This window comes from Neoarius graeffei, chromosome 23 (assembly GCF_027579695.1).
Source record: "Neoarius graeffei isolate fNeoGra1 chromosome 23, fNeoGra1.pri, whole genome shotgun sequence".
Classification (NCBI taxonomy): domain Eukaryota; kingdom Metazoa; phylum Chordata; class Actinopteri; order Siluriformes; family Ariidae; genus Neoarius; species Neoarius graeffei.
In genome coordinates, this window is record NC_083591.1 from 7,539,029 (window position 1) to 7,558,336 (window position 19,308).

Here is a 19,308-nt window from a genome sequence, read left to right on the forward strand (position 1 = left end):
AGATTCTGAGAAGGAAATAAGCTTTTCCTTTTCCTATCAAATGGTACCTTTAGAGTGCTAAATTTCTTCCTTCTGTCTATTATACCTGGGAAGGTGCATGTGGTATTTATCTGTTTAAAAAGCTTTAATGGCACACCAGTGCGTCTAATCCTCCAATCATGCATCTCTAAATGAAAGATCAAGAGCTACATAACCGACTCTCTTCTACTACTACTACAGAAACTTCCCTTTATGGTGCAATCATTTCTCAGCATTGCCCAGATGAGCCTTTTTTCTTTTCTTTCTAAAAGAAAATAGTGGCAGATTGCTGATCATCATCACAGCTTACTTACTTTAAAAAAAAAAAAAACTATTAAATTAATTATGCGTGCACAGGAGTGGTGATTAAAAATGGAATGACTGGAGTTAATGGTGCAAAAAAAAAAAAAAAATTACGTCACAGACTTCTTAGAAGAAAGCCGACATGGCTCACGCGCAACTTTGGATCAACACGAACAGGTTGACACGCGGTCACGGAGACGCGCGCGCGCTCCCGGAGAGAGAGATGAGCTTACCTGTAATGATGGACGCGATTACCCGAGGAGTGTGGAAGAACACAAACAAGAAGAAAACTCTGCGCGTAACGACAAGCCTCATAGTCTCGCACCGTGAGGAAACCATCACCACTCACTGATTCCCCGTTCCAAAAAAAAAAAAAATTATGCAAATATTTTTATCCAGATGTTAAGATCCGAAGGATTCAGAATCGCGCGCTTGTTCATCTCTTGAAAGACTCAAAAGCGCAAAAACAGACCGAGCGCGCGCGCACGCACGCACCCGACCGTCCTCATTGCGTGTCCCTGCAGGGTTCGGTCCGCTGCTGTCTCCTCTGACGATTCGGCAAAGATGCTCAGAAACATCATCCGGAACGGTATGAGGTCGCGTCCTGAGCGCTCCCGGCGCGCGCACTGAGCTGCACCGGACTGCACTGTGGGGATTTGATCGCAACTCTGCGCCTCCAGTTAAACGTTCCCGCGGCGCAGGAACCTCCTCCTGAGCGCAACAGATCAGCCCCCAGCACACACTGCTATTTAAATCGGAGCCGAGGGGTTTATCCTGCTCATCCTCCAGACCTTTTCTGGTGGTGATGGTGCTCATATACCGTAGATCTGCGGATGGTTGGTGTCCCTTTTGCTAACCAGGTTGCAAAAGGGACCGTTCAGGCGCCTGGACTGTTCGGAGACCGGAACCAATCAGCCGTAGCATGCATTAAACATTACACAGGAAGTGATGCAAAAGACCAAAGGCTATACTCTTGAACTGATTATGTTCTGTTATGCAAAGAAGCGCGCGTGACCCACTGAATACTGAAAACTTCTGAAACCCTCCAATCCAAAAGATCTCAAGAAGCCACTGGAGAACAAATAAAACAAGGCTTCAAAGAGTCATTAGAACCCAAGCCAATTTTTTTTTTGGGGGGGGGGGTAAGGAAATGGAATTTTTCATTTTAGTGCAAAACTTTACTGTAAATCTGAAGCCACCAGGGATTGTCGTGAGAGAGCAAAGAAGGAAACACTGACCACAGATCCTCTAGATGGCACCAAAGAGAACTTTTGCACGTGGAATACTGTATTGATTTGGTTAATTGCAAAAGAAGAAGAAGAAGCCTTTATTTGGTCACAAGTACACTCAGGCACAGTGAAGCTCCTCCTCTGCACTGAACCCATGGGGCGGAAAATGCTGTTGGTTCACTCAACGTTCTTGTTGGATCTGAATCAAAACACTACACAGCAGAGGGCCTGATAGATCGGCCTGGTGTCTCCTGTGTGTTCGGTCGGCTGGTCACGCGCTTGAGCGGCGGCAGACTCCTGGACTCCGCACGGTCAGCTGTCGGAAGGGCACGAGCACGACCCGTGACCTGCTACGGGACTGAGTGGGATGTGCGCGGAAGCAGGAGCCACGTTTTTCACCATAAAATCCTCCCCAAATGCCTGCACTAAAATCTAACAAGCTCAGCATTAAAATTGCTTCCTCCAGTCCACATATATAATGCAACCCGAAATTATATTACTTATACCTTACATTACTGAGACAGAGAATGTGAAATTGCTGCTGTAAGCTAGAACAAGCCTCAGCGCAATCATGACCACACTAGACCTTAGACATCATCATATAATTTTAAATAACCCAGAGACCAAGCTCCATCTTAAAGGATTACTTTGAGGAGGAAAAATCCATACTTTAAATGTAGCTGATCACTCAAGACATGTTTGGAGCATAATATTTGCTTCTTTCGTTTTGCACCGGAGCTACAAGACCAGGAAATGGAATTTAAGCCACAAAAAGTCACTTAGAACATCTTAATGCCGGGATCAGGCAACAAGATTGCGTCATGGACAAAAAAATTTCCAGCATCAGGCCCGAATACAGATGTTGGGAACAACGAACAGGCCTTGCAGTGTGACGATCACAGAACAGCGATGTGATGTCACGTTTGGGACAACCCACAACACCCTGATGAAAAGTCTAAACGCATGCCTTGATAACTATGATTGACAAGTTCAAGCCCTAATGTTGCCAGTCTCGCGATCAAGAATTTACGGCGCTATGGTTGCCTGATCTGACGTGGTGATCATGATGAAAGAAAAACATCGTGTAGTCTGATCCTGGCATAAGATGACCATAGAGGGTATTGAAGTGTGACACAACCTTGTGCTTTGTGACATTCCCCACATCATCACACCACCCCCACCACCTTTTAGGTTCTGGATTCAGGCTCTTTGCACCAAATGCTAAACTGCATCAGAAATTGAGATTCATCAGACCAGGTGATGTTTTTCCAATCTTCACTTGTCCAGATGTGGTGAGACTGCTTCTGCGCTGTTGCCTCAGATTCTTGAACGGAACTCGACGTGACCTCCTGCTGCTGGAACTCAAGGTTTGACGTCTTGCGCGTTCGGAGATGCTTTTCTGCTCAGCACGGTTGTAAAGAGTGCTTGTAAAGGCTTTACCTCATTTTATTTTTTTTCCCCAAAACAATAGAACACTGCTATAGGATCTGGTTATTGTATTTCTTTATTATGTATTTAAAGGTCAGCGATATAAAACAATAGTTGAGTAAATTATTATAACAGGACAACTATGTGCTTGAGGTATTACATTTAACCCAAGAGCTCGCTGAGGTGGTTCTGTTTTTAGAATCTGGTACAACAGACTATAAAATCGGTTTGGTTTCTAATGGCAACCCATTTCTGTTCCTCATCCTTCACACACCACATGATTAGTTCGCAAGTACAGAACATGTCGCAGTAAGAACCGTATAATACACCGTGATCTACTCCATTTACTCCATTTGGCTGTCAGAAGCTGCTATAAAAATAATACAAAACCTTACATTTGAAAGCTTTTATTCTTGGCCACGCTCTAAAATGGCTCTGGCACTAAATTACACATCTATTACTAAAATCCAGAATTCTTCTCCAAAGTAGATGAAAAGTGTTTTCTTTTTAAACACATTAGCTTGTAATATGCAGCAGTTTGCGTGTTCGGAATAATAATTCAGATATTTCAGGAGACTGGAAAAGGACGTTTACAAGCTGTTGTGTTTTAAAAGAAAACATATAATCGCTGTAATATTTAAGCACGACCTTTTATGTACATCCTGTTGTGCGTATCCTGATGGTGCATATGGAGGCGATGCACTTGCACACATCAGCCATACACGACGTGGTATCCAGTAGCAACACAGGGCTGAAGGAAAAGGGTTAAAAAGTGTTGGAATTAGGGCCTGACTGATATCTAATAAAATGAGCCAACGTTCAAGGTATAGTTTGAGATTTTGGCGTCTGTATTTAGTGTTCCTTTAAATAGCCACGCCCACAAGAGACAGCAAAGCGCACACAACATAAGGATAAATGTATACAACTTTTTTTTTTTCTTTACAGTAAGTGTCTGCTTCATTTTCATAATCAAAAATGCAAAGCGGAGTTACCGTTACCACCCTGAACACTCTCGGAATTTCCATTTAGTAAAAGAACGACACCTCGGACGTACGTTTTATTATTACAGTTAAACTTAACTATATTGTGGAACGTCTACGATACACGTTCTTGTCATCGCTTACGTTATAGCAGCTATAAACAGTCGTTCTCTCACCAGACTCAATTTTTCTCTTGAAGTTAATAAGACAAACAAAAAACTAGAAGAAACTGTAGATTCGCCATGTTACTGAGAAATCAGAAAGCACGAAGACTTTACCCCGTCCTGAAGACGTTTTTTGGAAAACTGTGGAAAAGTTACAGCTTTTCTTTGGACTGTTGCAAAGTGCTGACACAGGAGACGCCTTCCAAGAATTAAACATCATTATTCTATCCACATTCACTGGATATGAGCAATCACGTTCTAATTGGCTACTCTACAACTAGGATATCAGTTCATATACCATGAGTAGAGAAAAACAAAATGGCGACGCGTGTTGCTGAAGCAACCGAGGACGAAATAAAAACTCGACTCGAAAACAAAACCACAAAAAAAAGCAACAAAATGAATGGAATGAAAGTATTTGACGGTTAGAACATACATTTTTTTCCCCCCAAGAATTATCATCGTATTTTTCACAAATTGCTCCTGTCATTTCGCCGGTTTGTTGATATTCTAAGCGGAAATGATTTAAGTTTTTATTCATCAAATTCGCAAAAAATAGAAATTAAAAAATGCTCCGTTTCTCAAAATCCAGTGAATGTGGATAGAATAAGAGTGTTATTCCACTCAACCTTGGTGCTACGTGCCTCGTCGGCAATCGGCTCATGTATGACTCGATTTCGTGGAATAACATGCACTACATTCAGACTGCAACCTGAAACGACCCATATCCGATTTGTTGTGAAATCCGATTTTTTTGTTAGGCCGTTCACATTACCAATTATATGAGACTTGTATGCGATCTCCAATATGAACGGAAAACAACCCAAAAGTGTCCCGCATGCGCAAGTTGACACGTAATAAGCACATCTATGTAATACGTAAACAAAAAAAAAAAGCGCACTCGTTTAATGATTTCTTTTTTTTGTTTGTTTAATTATCTGGTTAGTGTTAAAGTGTGAGGTCTCGTGTGTGTTTTTGTTTCTGAACTGAAATGAAAACGTGTAGCCTGGTAACGAGGGTTGACTCCTAAATGTCTCTCTAATTTCTATATAAGTGCACTACATGTTACTAGGAAGTAATGGATTTTTAAACTCTATATAGTGCACTCGAGCTTCAGTAGGCAGTCATTTGGGATACGGCCGCTGTATTACCAAACTCTTAATTCAGGCTTAATAATTTGCACATATTTATTTCGTCATATTAATAAACTTTTTCTACATTTTTATAAATATTTATTTAGATTGTTTATAGCCAGCTGAATTCTGCAACTTCTCTCAGCGCTGGCTCAAGGTGCAGAAACACCAGTGCAGTTTGCTATGGAGATGAGGCGAGACCTGCGATGTGGTTTTTGTGGCGGCAGCTAATGAGACCGAAGGTGTCAAATTACTGGAAATTTCCAGAACAATTTTATAATCTTGTAATACTGGATGGTTTAAGTTATAAATCAGTTATAGAAACTGTTTTATTTAATCAGGCTAACAGATCAACATCCAGGTCCCTACCAAATCCACCATTAGCTTGATCAATTCTATAAAAGTCTATTTAAATTCTGAAAACTGTACAAATGTTGTTGTTTTCCACCAAAGAGGCGGGATTAGCCAACGCAGAATAGTGACGTTTGTCTCTTGTTGATGACGTGTAGGTTGCATGAATGCGACCTGTCCGGTCAGACTGCAGTCGCATGTGAAAATAACGGATATGAATCGGAATTAGGACCACATATCCAAGCGGCCTGGGTCGCATGTGAAAAAATCGGATCTGTGTCGTTCAGATTGTCAATAACAAATCGGATACAGGTCGCATATGGGCAAAAAAATCGGATATGGGTCGTTTCAGGGTGCAGTCTGAACGTAGTCTTAAATATAACTCTGATTTGACTTGCAGCTCGAAAGACTGTAAAAATCGTCTGCGGTAGAAAAAACAAAACAAAACACGAACAACTTTTGACGAGAATCCTTCAACTCTGGATCAGTCAGGCCCTAATATAAACTCTCTTCCCACCAAACCCCGACTTAACCGTGCTGCGTCACCAGAATGGAACTTACCCACCCAGGTACCCAGAAAAGTAATGTCACAAACTCGAGCTTAAATCACGCTCGACTTCACTTTACAGACGAGAAAGACAGACGCGTGAAAGCCGCCAGCCCTCGGCGTGGGATTGTCACTGCTTAGTTTGCTGCAGCAAATATGCTGACTAGAAATGTCTACAGTCTGGACTGAGCAATGCACAGCTGCTGCAAGTGTGTGTGAGAGAGAGAGAGAGAGAGAGAGAGACAGAGAGTGAGACATAATATACATGTGTATATTGGGAGGTGGTACCGTCTGTGGTGGGACAGACAGACAGAGAGGAATAGAGAGGGAGAAATAGAGATGGCCTCAGTGGACCCGTCTGTGGCTCGACTCGGGTTATTTTTAGAGATGGGGAGGTGGCTTGGTAAGGCGTGCTGCCCATGAGGGGGCGAGAAAGCCAGAGAGAGAGAGAGGTTAGAGTTAGACGTCACGCTGGCCCCGTGTGGGTGGCTTGGTTAGCACTGTGGGTTTCGGCCTGCATTCCCCGATCGCTGTCTCGAAAATAAACGGAGCAGAAAGTTTCCCACTTGCTCCTGTTTCCTTGATGGAGAGGAAGCTTCATGGTGTAACGTTCTCTCATCTCTGGCACCGCGCTGATGATGATGATGATGATGATGAAAGAGACGACAGATGCTGTGGTCTCGCTGGAAAACAAGCGCTAACAAATAGCGACAGCGACAAACAGCCTGTACTTAACTATCTGAGGTTTCAGTGCAGGGAATGGGAAAAGCCACCCAAAGTGATGGTGTGTGTGTGTGTGTTTCGTGTGTGTGCGTGTGTTGCGTCTGCTCAGCCGTCCACCACTTCTTTCTTCTTCTCTTTGGCCTTGACCGAGGGCTTTTTGGACACCTTTACTTTCTCTTTCTCAGGCTCGAGCGCAGAGTCGTTCTCCCTGTTCGATTCTTTGAACGATTCCTTTGACTCCTTCTTCGACTCTTTCTCCTTGCTTGGCTCTTTTGAGTCCTTCTTGGTCTCTTTTAACTCCTTCTCTGAATCCTTCTCTTTCTTTTCTTTTGATGAACCTGTGGATCATAAAAACAACATTGAACATCAGATCCATTTTATTACGAGTCATTTCTTATCTATAATTTCTAACAATTCAGAAAGCATTTTCCTCACACATTTTTTTTGCTGTAAAAACATTCAGTAATAATAAACAGAAGAATAAATCTACTGTATGTATAATATATTTAACAGTTATTCCACGAAATCGAGTCGTACATGAGCTGATAGCCGGCGAGGCGCGTAGCACCGAGTTAACTATAAGCCATGTACGACAAGATTGAGTGGAATAGCTATTTTATTCTATCCACATTGACTGGATTTTGAGAAACGGAGCATTTTTATTGTTATTTTTTGCAAATTCGATAAACAGAAACTTTACACAAAATAATTTCCGCTTAGAATGTAAACAAACCCACAAAATGACCGTAGCAATTTGTGAAAAATGCGATAATTAATAATAATAATTCTTGAAAAAAAGATTTCTTACTATCAAATACTTTCATTCTATATCTTGCCTTTTTTTTGTATTTTTGTTTTTGAGTCAAGTTTTTATTTTGTCTTCGTTTGGTTCAGCAACACGCTCCACCAAAAACGCTCATTTTTCTCTACTCACGGTATACGAGCTGGTAGTAGAGTAGCCAATCAGAGCGCACGATTGCTCATATCCAGTGAATGTGGATAGAATGATTTGAGATATTTACACATGGGATATTCGTATATGATGCATATACAAAAAACTAAATAAAAAATAAAAAACCCGTTCTTTTGCATCTTTTGGCCTTTTAACAGTTGTTTGTAATGAAAGTGAATACGATTTCTAAATAAAAATAACACGAGGGAAAAAGAACAACAAATATCTACATGGGATACGAACAAATTGCTGAGAACTTTTAATTTGCTTCAAAAGCTCCCCCCCCCACACACACTATCTCCAAATTCAACACATTTCTCTGTTTAGTATAACTTAAATTAGTCTGATTTAAAATGAGTGTATTTAAATGTAAAAATTATTATTAAAAATATTTTAATTTGTTGCAATATTCATAAATTGTATTTTTTCAATTTGTTTTATTTTTACATTTAAGTTAATGATACATTTTAATATATAACCCCGATTCCAAAAAAGTTGGGACAAAGTACAAATTGTAAATAAAAACGGAATGCAATGTGGAAATTTCAAAATTCCATATTTTATTCAGAATAGAACATAGATGACATATCAAATGTTTAAACTGAGAAAATGTATCATTTAAAGAGAAAAATTAGGTGATTTTAAATTTCATAACACATCTCAAAAAAGTTGGGACAAGGCCATGTTTCCCACTGTGAGACATCCCCTTTTCTCTTTACAACAGTCTGTAAACGTCTGGGGACTGAGGAGACAAGTTGCTCAAGTTTAGGGATAGGAATGTTAACCCATTCTTGTCTAATGTAGGATTCTAGTTGCTCAACTGTCTTAGGTCCTTTTTTGTCGTATCTTCCGTTTTATGATGCGCCAAATGTTTTCTATGGGTGAAAGATCTGGACTGCAGGCTGGCCAGTTCAGTACCCGGACCCTTCTTCTACGCAGCCATGATGCTGTAATTGATGCAGTATGTGGTTTGGCATTGTCATGTTGGAAAATGCAAGGTCTTCCCTGAAAGAGACGTCGCCTGGATGGGAGCATATGTTGCTCTAGAACCTGGATATACCTTTCAGCATTGATGGTGTCTTTCCAGATGTGTAAGCTGCCCATGCCACACGCACTAATGCAACCCCATACCATCAGAGATGCAGGCTTCTGAACTGAGCGCTGATAACAACTTGGGTCGTCCTTCTCCTCTTTAGTCCAAATGACACGGCGTCCCTGATTTCCATAAAGAACTTCAAATTTTGATTCGTCTGACCACAGAACAGTTTTCCACTTTGCCACAGTCCATTTTAAATGAGCCTTGGCCCAGAGAAGACGTCTGCGCTTCTGGATCATGTTTAGATACGGCTTCTTCTTTGAACTATAGAGTTTTAGCTGGCGACGGCGGATGGCACGGTGAATTGTGTTCACAGATAATGTTCTCTGGAAAGATTCCTGAGCCCATTTTGTGATTTCCAATACAGAAGCATGCCTGTATGTGATGCAGTGCCGTCTAAGGGCCCGAAGATCACGGGCACCCAGTATGGTTTTCCGGCCTTGACCCTTACGCACAGAGATTCTTCCAGATTCTCTGAATCTTTTGATGATATTATGCACTGTAGATGATGATATGTTCAAACTCTTTGCAATTTTACACTGTCGAACTCCTTTCTGATATTGCTCCACTATTTGTCGGCGCAGAATTAGGGGGATTGGTGATCCTCTTCCCATCTTTACTTCTGAGAGCCGCTGCCACTCCAAGATGCTCTTTTTATACCCAGTCATGTTAATGACCTATTGCCAATTGACCTAATGAGTTGCAATTTGGTCCTCCAGCTGTTCCTTTTTTGTACCTTTAACTTTTCCAGCCTCTTATTGCCCCTGTCCCAACTTTTTTGAGATGTGTTGCTGTCATGAAATTTCAAATGAGCCAATATTTGGCATGAAATTTCAAAATGTCTCACTTTTGACATTTGATATGTTGTCTATGTTCTATTGTGAATACAATATCAGTTTTTGAGATTTGTAAATTATTGCATTCCGTTTTTATTTACAATTTGTACTTTGTCCCAACTTTTTTGGAATCAGGGTTGTATTTTTCATTTTTTTTATTTGATCTTGTTCACAATTTTTTAGGATCTAGTAACAGGATTATCGTTTCATAATTAGGAATTACTACACGTTCCTGTTTATCAGACCTCCTGTATTTATTTAAAAAAAAAAAGTGTGAAGGGCAACAGCAAGGTGAATTATTTCCACTTGGTACGCGTTATCAGGTGTCGAACCGTGGCTACATTTCGAGGTCAGAGATAACATTGAGCTCGGGGAATTTAACCGATTAAAACAGACGCACAAATGGACGATATTTTGGATAAGTGTGCATACAGGTACACCCCCCCCCCACACACACCCAGGCAGCAGTGCTACCCCCATACACTGAACACAAAGCATATCTTTGATGCATGTGCTTATTGTTGTGCAAACACACAGTTAACAAAGTGTGTAGAACAGAGCTGTGTGTCTGTGGCCCTATTAAGCCCGTGTCTGCTGTCAGCTCCCACGGGGAAGAGCTGCGAGTTTGGCCTGTCTCTCTTTCTATATCTCTATCTCTCTGGACCCAGAGGCGCCAAGTTCGCAGGTGGGAGGATTGAGACTCGTTCCGGGGGTTTAATTGTTCTCTCTTTGGGGTGTGTTCTAGCGCTGGGCAGTATCACAGGTTTAAGGGCATTATCCCATGCTGTGCATGTCGTTGTGTGTGTGTGTGATTCTGACAGTAGCCCTGCTGTGACTGACAGAGTGACAACAGCACCTGACGCATAACAAAAGAAATGTGAATACATTTTCCCCCCACACAAACACGCTCAGGTCCTTCTCAGCAGCTGATCGGCTCACTGATAAGGGGAAAACAGGGTCGTCTCGTCCCAACGATGGCTGTTGCTTATTAACGTCTCGTAAATCGTCCTGCGTCTTTTCCCGAGTGACCGTTTTAAAGAAGCTCTTGTAATATACACATCGAGCTTACATTCGAACTTAAGTGCTCCCGCTTCTCTGACGGAAACCGTGACATGCAAATGAGTTCCCGTGCGGCCGCCAAACCAAAACAAATGGGTGAGATAAGAAGGAATATATACACGAAAAACTATACAGAGGCTCATAAAAAAAAAAAGCCGCACGGGCAGCAGAACAAAGCGGGACGTGTGATGTGAGGCGGAAAAGCACTAATAAAGTTGGAGTCTATATATAAGCCGAGGCGGCTTCAAGAGCGAAGAGAGCCAGTGCCAGGCACCAACCAGCCAGACCCTTAGATCTTTTACAGCTAATTAAAGCTGCAGTATGTAACTTTGTTAAGAATAAAGAATTGCTGTATCAAAAGAGTTCTTGAAGCAGGAGAGGAAAATGTTCGAGTAGATGGGCCTTGTGCTGCCTGGGAAGTGAATTAACGACGCTGAAATACTGGGTTGGGTTTGAGTCTATGCTCTGCCACAGCAACCTTCCAATTCCTAAATCCCGAAAGTCTTAAATCTGCACTGGGATTTAAAATGTAAAAATCTGAGCATGCACAAGACTGTGTGCCAAGACATGTTCTCTCTCTCTCGCACACAAGCAGATCTGCCTACCTTGCTGTTAATGTTTAACGAGTGAATTTTCACTGAAAAGAAAATTCTAGACCTCAGTAGAAATATTTAACTTGCACGGAAACAAATTCTCAAAAAATCTGTGAATGTTTTTTTTTTATTTAATTTTTTTTTTACTCTTCATACTTTTAAAATTAACAATTAAATAAATCCCAAGTAACGAAACACTGATTTAACAGGCAGTTTGGCGTCGCTCGACAGAACCAAGCTAATATAATTAATTCGAGATGCTGATAATTTATCTAGTTTTAAATCTTTACTGAAAACACATTAATTTAGCTTTTAATAATTGATCATTTTCAGAATTTTATATGAAATGATATATAGCCTACAACTTAGCAATATTCTGTGGTTGTTATATTACCTTTAGGATATTATTTCATTTATATTTGTATTATTTTATTTATGTACAAGATTTTAAGCGTATTTCAACCAGGGCTTTGAACCAGAATTTTTTTCCTATTGGTTCGTTCCGAACAGAAACGGAATTTTAACGTTTCCGGTTTTGGGTTCCACCATTAAATAGACGTTCCCGAACCGGTTAGAACAAAAAAATTTCGTTCCCGGAACGGTTAATTACGTTCCCTGTCAGCTGTTTAACAAATGGCTATAAAATTATGTCTCTGTCTCATCCAGCTTAAGCCAAATGTAGGCTAATTCTATTACAACCTTCATTAAATAAGACAAGAAATAATTCAAAACAATTATTATTTCAAATGTTGGCGATTTGGATTCTCAGTATGTCTTCCCATCTACACAAACAGAAAAAGTGCCAAAAATGAAAGATAATTTGTTTAGTGTGTTACCAAAGGCTAGTCAGGCCCTATAGAGGGCTACCGCATGACGTCACCGCGCCGCGAGATTTTGTTAGGCGCCATATTGGAAGACCAAGTACACATCTATGCAAGTACATACATACATAAAACAAACTACACCTGAAATGTAGCCAGGGCCGGTTCTGCCCTAATCTGGACCCGGGTGCAACATCGCGCAACCCCCCCCCCAAAAAAAACACCAGTCTAAATCAGGACAACCATCACATAACTATAAACATTTTATATCAACTATTTTAACTAAATGGGCTATAATAAATAAGCCTGCAGGCAGCCACGGCGGGCTGCCTCAGAAAAGTAACCATTTGTCCTACCTTAAAACTCGTTTTGCATTTTCTGCCTCCTTTTTTGTATTTTCGACCCTCCGTTTATTTTCTTTCCTTTTCTGAAAACCCGATTTGTGTCCAGACATTTTGTTCTGCTACCAACGAACTAACTCGTCAGGTCTCGTCTCTCGAGCCCGCGATGATTCCCGTGGGAAGGGCAACAACTGATACATTTTTACAAACAGCCAATAGGGAGGTTGCAAAGTTCAGGCTCTTCTTTGCTCACACACTCAGTAATGGAGACGTGATAGTAGTCCACCCTCCCGCTCTCTCCATTCAGTCAGCGAACGTCACACAGGAAGTGAACCCCAGCGGGTCATAGAAACTTGCGCAGGAGAAGAATGGCTTTTTTATTTGTAGGCTACGGAAACTTTGAGGAGTGAAATAAAAACCGGTATTAACCGGTTACCATTATTTTTAATCAGCGTTTCTGTTCCGGAACATAAAAAATAATAAAGTTTCTGGTTTCGTTTCTGTTCCATGTGAAATAGAAAAAGTTCCCGGTTTTCGTTTTCGTTCCTTGAACCGGTTCAAAGCCCTGATTTCAACATATATAGTGCATTGTGCATGTATAAAAGTATTAAACAAAATTAATAATAATAATAATAATAATAATAATAAACATTATAGTGTGTAAAAATGATCCGAAATGGATAAATAAAAATAGCGCAAATATTTCAGCAGGTTGATTAAGACATGTCGTGTCGCAATTTTACGCCTCATAACTCAGATTACTGTATGTCAGAGCTGTGGGCGTGTCCTATCTTTAGTTTATCCTTGACTTGCAAGTGACGTCAAAGCAAACCGTGTCCGAAATCGCTCACTCGTTCACTACTCCCTACTCACTATATAGGGAATTACTATATAGAGGACTATATAGACCCCTTTCGCAGTAAACATCATTCATACGTAAGAGGAAATTGCGCGCGCAGCCTGGACTCAAAAAAGACTCGGCGATGCCTAGTTGTTGTGTTGTCGGGTGTCAGAATCGTAGCAGTGATGGGGTTAAAATGTTCAGAATTCCAGCAGGATCTCACCCATTCCAAAAAAATCGCCGACGTCTATGACTACAAGCCATCAAACGTGTAGACTGGGATGAAAGCACCATCAAAAATGCGTGGGTTTGCAGCGCCCACTTCATCACAGGTAAGATCAGGCTATTTATTAAATCTTTCTTTTTTATTCTTTCTAGTCTTCGTTTATTGATGTAGCAAAATACTTTGGTAGCGTTTGTCTGATTAGCTGGGTCATAGTTACACAATGTAATGAATATTGTTAGCATGTTAACTTAGCTTTGCATGCAGTTGTGTTTGTAGGAGAGGTCTCGCTTGACTCAAGCAGTCCAGATTTTGTGCCGTCGTTATTTGTGTATGCCGAAAATCACAATTTTAAAGCAAGGATGGAAAGGTAAAATTGTGTGCCCTCACTCTAAATGCCAACTTACGCTGACTGCTCTAACCTAGCTCCCGCCCCGTTCGGTTTCATTTCTGCTCTCTGCCTCTCGCTTTTTACGCAGCTCTGATTTCTCTTAGCTGCACTCTTTACACTATCATTCCTTTCATGCCATTACCTCCTGCAAATTGCTGTTTAGTGTTGGGATTTGCTGTTGTAGCTAAAGCCACATTGCCATCACATCACTGGCATAATTTGATTAAAACAAAATGAAGATGAATGTCCCATTGTTAATCAAGTTGTACATGCCCGCACATAACAATCCTATGCGTCTAAAGACTTGTAGGCACGAAGTTTTTCGTGGGTGTACACTGAAGTCTTGTCAATAAGGTACGAGTATATATCTGGCCATTGTATACCGGGGAACTTACTAACATCGTCCGTCCACTCTTTAATTAAATGCGGATCCGGTAGGCGATGTCCACTTGTTAGAGTTAACTTATTTATGTAGCATTCTCGATCTTGTAACGACAATTGTTTGGCATAATCTGACAGCTCATAATGCCGGTCTATGGGCAGCGCCATTGTTTCTGGGTCCAGGCTGCGCGCGCATCCTGGCAACGGTCGGTTTGTTTACAAACATGCGAAGGGGTCTATAATGAGCTCATTGGAAAAATGAAAAGGAAAAAAAAAAAAAAAAACGCTTTCAGACACTAGTGCCAGATCATTCGGCTGGTGGGTTTCAAAATAATAAATACATGCGTGTGTTTTTGTGATAAATCCATATTATACTGAGCGCATTTCCAACATTAATCAATACAAAGTACCTGCACCTTTCAGTTCTTTTAAAATCAAGGCCGAAGACTGACTTTCTTCTTTGCCGCTGCCTTTTATTAAATCAAATTTGAGACTTTTGATTTCTTTCAGCACGACCACAATGCATGATGGGATATATGGCTTTGGTGAGTGATCATCGGGTGTACACTACTTTTCGTGATGCATTGTGGGATACTTTGAGTGCACTATATAGGGTGTAAATAATCCTCACTAAGGTTTCGGACAGCACTACAAAATGGCGTCCTCACTATATAGTGCCCTATATAGTGAGTAGGGAGCCATTTCGGACACAGAAAATAGAAACACGGCTGTCGGGCATGCTGGTGGAGATACAAACGCGGGGTCGAGCGACATTCCATACAAAACAGTCACACGTGTGCAACTCTCTTTGTTTTCCCGCTGCTTTAAGCGTTCTTTTAGCTACGCCATATCTTTGTGCTGTGTATGGTCGTGGTCACAACAGTACTCGTGACCGTGGCACGTTCCGGTTTTTTAGAATTCCGTCCGTGATTCGGAAAGAGGGCGAGGAAACTCTGAGGCTTAGTACGGAGATGAGACGAGCACGGCTGAACAACATCGGCAGCGCTGATCGAACAGAGGCGAAAACCAAAACGGCTCGTGTTTGTCGTGATCATTTGAGATTCTAAAGCTGTCTCGATAATATCACGGAAGAATTTTATTCCGTGTTGCTTGAATTTTGCCATAAAATGAGCGCTCTCTTGTCGTGGTTCGCTCGGTCGTTGTTATAATTTTAACGTGTTAAAATTTTCCGTTTCGATTCTAGGAGCGCCAGCAAAATTATACGATAGAAACAATCCAGACTGGGCACCCACTCAGAAAATGGGCTGCGTTTCGTCCGAGGTCGGACTTGATTCTTCGGCAGCCAAACCAGATAGAATGTTATATCTGGGTACGAGATGGTCGGTAGAAGCGTCTTATCTTCAGAAAAATCAGACTTTTTAAAATATGGGTTAAAACCACACATCTCTTTGTATCGCATCTTCGCTCGACCATTCAAATCGCGGTAATGCTGAGAAAATTCAGCATCGTTTACAGACACACTTTCAGCGGCTGCCATCCTAGTTGCTTTGTATATCCACCATCATGGCGGACGCTCATGGCGTAGCACGTTTTGATCACGTGGTTGCCATGGTTTCACTGGTAGCACCAGGCTAGCGCAGGGTCAAAACAAACGAGCTCTGGGATGTAAATAAAACCACTCATTTGAGACGATAATTACTCAACGTCGTTTTGCCGCTTTTCCTAATGTTGCTAGAAATCATCAGTTCTCGGAGAAAAAAAACGACTTCCACTTTGTTTTGCTGCGTCGCAACGCAGGGTTAACAACGCTGCCTCTTGTTTTTACACGATTGGCTGAGATCAAGTGTAGTATATACGAAGATCATCTTAATTTTCACCATTTTGCTTTTAAACTTCAAAAATGTGGCTGAAATTTGAAAGGAATGGAAATGTGAAGTGTGTGTGCGCGTGTGAGAGAGAGAGAGAGAGAGAGAGAGAGTGTGTGAAGACGGCAGTATGTCACAGGTCACAGGTTAATCCTGTGCTGTCAGGCAGCGGCAGGTCTAATCCTCAGAGCTACTGTGTCGGAGTGTATGAGCGCACGTCAGGCGGAAGCTGAGGTGCGAGTTCACACAACACTTTTTTGACTTCATTGTCAGTGCACGAGTACGAGAAGGAGCCACAAAATACAATTTAGCATCTAATCAGTGTTCCTAATATTATTAAAATAAATAAATAAATAGAAATTATCAACTTTAAAATCTGACGATAATTATAAGGGATGCAAGGATTGGAAATTATCTTCCCAAAAAAAAAAAAAATCTGAAAATTTTTTTTTAAAGCCTAGAAAACTGAAAATTTATCATCAGGAACCCCATTTCTGTTTCCCTTTTCTTCACCAAGCTACAGAAGGGTTGCGAACTCAAATATTTCATTTTGGATTTTTAAAAACCTACGTAGTACCTGAACGGTCATTAATTTCAAAATGTACTGACAGATAAATAATAGATGACGTCTAGAGCTCACTAAACAACAACACACACACACCAGACTACACACTAGGGCTGTAACGATACACCCAACTCACGATTCGATTCGTATCGCGATTTTTGACCCACGATTCGATACGCCCACGATTTTTTTAAAAATGTTTTTTTAAAGTAGTAAATTTGACTTATTAACACTTACTTACTTACATTAACTATTTAATAACAAATAATTCAGACCACTGCAGAGAATGAGTAATATGTATGCAAAAATGAACAAATGTATATCCAAAGATTGTTTTATTTCTCAAAATAATACTGTTGAGCCGGAAGCTCTGGTTTTTTCGGTTCTGAAAGTCATTTTTCCAAATCGTGTAAATCGGTTAAGATTTTTTTTTTTTGGGGGGGGATGGCTCTCTCACTGTCTCACTCTCATAGGGCCAATGATTTTCTGTGATCGCGGAAAACAGATGGAAATTACGGAATTTTTATAGTGAAACATTGCTCGCGTGTCAAAATGTAACTGCCGCAGAAGGCTTCCGCCCAAGCAGACATGCCTTCAGTGTTGCCAGATATTGCTAACGTTTTCCACCCCAAAATATGTTCAAAACCAGCCAAAAAGCACCTAAACCTGCCCAATCTGGCAACACTGCATGCCTTTCCGGTCAAGTGATTGTGATTGGCTTGTGGCACACCTAGCCAGCCAATGAGCTGCTTGTTTACAGATTCGCTCCCCGCATCGCAACCAGAATGGCGACCGCTTAAAAGAAATGAATGCTCTGCCAGTGGCGAGTGTGGACGTTGCGTGACTCGCAGAAGATTGTCGCAGGTCGGCGAAAAAACGACTTACTAATAGATATAAAAAAATAAAAGTAATTTAAGTAAGTTTAAAATGTAATTTAAATAAAAAGTAAAGTATTCATAAATTGAAGTTTGGAAGCGCCTCTGTTTTTGGGCTGAGGAGAAGTTTGAAAGGGTGTACCGCGATTCTGCCTTCTTGTATCGCGATACGGATCGTGGCTTTGCGTATCGCGATTTCGATTTGCATATCGTTACAGCCCTACTACACACACACACTCCAGGTTGCCTGCATCAACCAGTGGAACATCATCTGTGTCACTTCACAAGTTCTGAGCTTGCATGAGCTTCAAAGTGACTTTACTGAGAAACGGTGTGTGTGTGTGTTTCCTCTCCAGCACAACGCTATCTCATCAGGCACCAGCACACGCAGAAAGGACAGCGGTAAACAGTTTGATAACGCAGGCCGTGGACAAAGTACGTATCTGCATTTCAAAGAGTCGATTTTCCGCTCAGGTGGGTGTGTGAGACTCTGACGGCCGTAGTCAAAACACACACATGGACACACAAAGCGCCTGTATGGCCCTCCGGACTGTTCGATGCGGGAGGCTTCTGTGCTCTTCCCACTGTTTTATAAATACTGTGGCTCTGCTGGCCGACTTTCGACACCGTGTGTGTGTGTGTGTGTGTGTGTGTGTGTGTGTGTGTGTCGCTGTCGCTGCTTGCAAGCTAAAAGTGGAAGCCATGGGAACCGGCCAGTCAGTGTGTGAACGTGAGAGTGTGTGTTCCGAGAGACTCAGCTCACTCAGTGTCACTCACTGTACGGAAAAAGAGGAGTTGAAGAGGAGATGAAGCACGTGGACTGTGTCTGTGAAAGGCAGGAGACTTACCGTACGACACACTCCATCAAATAACTCAGCTATTTTATGCCCGGATCAAGCTACACAGATTTGACAAACAGGCCATGTAGTGTGACATAACTGGGGGAAAAAAAAAAAAATGGGACGTCCTACAACACTCACTGAAAAGTCTACCTACCATATCAGACTTTTTTTTTTTTTCTGTATTTTCTCGCCTAGTTTGACAGCTCCTACGACGTGATCCTTGATAGCCATGACTGACCCTCCTCCCCGACAACATGTAAGGACATGAACGACGATCACACTTAAAAAGGTGTTCCCAGTTTCCCCACCGAGAATTTATGGCACTATGATTGCCTAATCTGACACGGTGTCCACTGCGAAAGAAAAACATCATGTAGTCCGATCCTTCCTTTACATTCTGCTTTCATAAATGTGTCGCAGCTCAGGAAAACCCATCCTGTGGTGAAATTTTTTACATTTTCTACTCCACATCGCCCTCGAAACCAGAAACGGTCTTTTCTGAACTGGAATATTCTTTTCTTTTCCATGTATCAAAAGTTCAAGCGTAGTGAAATCCTCCAAAAGCAGAAAACACTGGACGAGTCGTCGTCTTTTCAGTTCAACTAGTTTTCAAATCGAACCTGTTTTTGCGTATTCAATATATTTTTTTGCTATAGTATTAAAAAAAATGTGTCATTAGATATCGGGAAAAAAAAAACATTTATTTGGATTAAAAACTCCAGATTGTATTAATATGCAAATTAGAAACGCCTCTTGGCAAACCTCGGCTGCATTTCCATATTCAAGCTAA

General features: G+C 41.3%; 2 protein-coding genes across 8 annotated transcripts in view; both read right to left on the reverse strand.

The window, feature by feature from the left end:
- Nucleotides 1–1,005, reverse strand: part of bmper (BMP binding endothelial regulator) — a 49,845-nt gene extending 48,840 nt beyond the window's left edge. Inside the window, exon 1 of the mRNA XM_060905675.1 lies at nt 555–1,005. Within this exon, the coding sequence (XP_060761658.1) occupies nt 555–660 (106 nt within the window). The 5' untranslated portion in view covers nt 661–1,005. The remainder of the gene's footprint in view (nt 1–554) is intronic.
- A 2,031-nt stretch (nt 1,006–3,036) lies between these two features.
- Nucleotides 3,037–19,308, reverse strand: part of bbs9 (Bardet-Biedl syndrome 9) — a 253,915-nt gene continuing 237,643 nt past the window's right edge. For all 7 annotated transcript variants that reach the window (XM_060905683.1, XM_060905684.1, XM_060905681.1 and 4 more), the window contains one exon: nt 3,037–7,214. In XM_060905683.1, the coding sequence (XP_060761666.1) occupies nt 6,982–7,214 (233 nt within the window). In that variant the 3' untranslated portion in view covers nt 3,037–6,981. The remainder of the gene's footprint in view (nt 7,215–19,308) is intronic.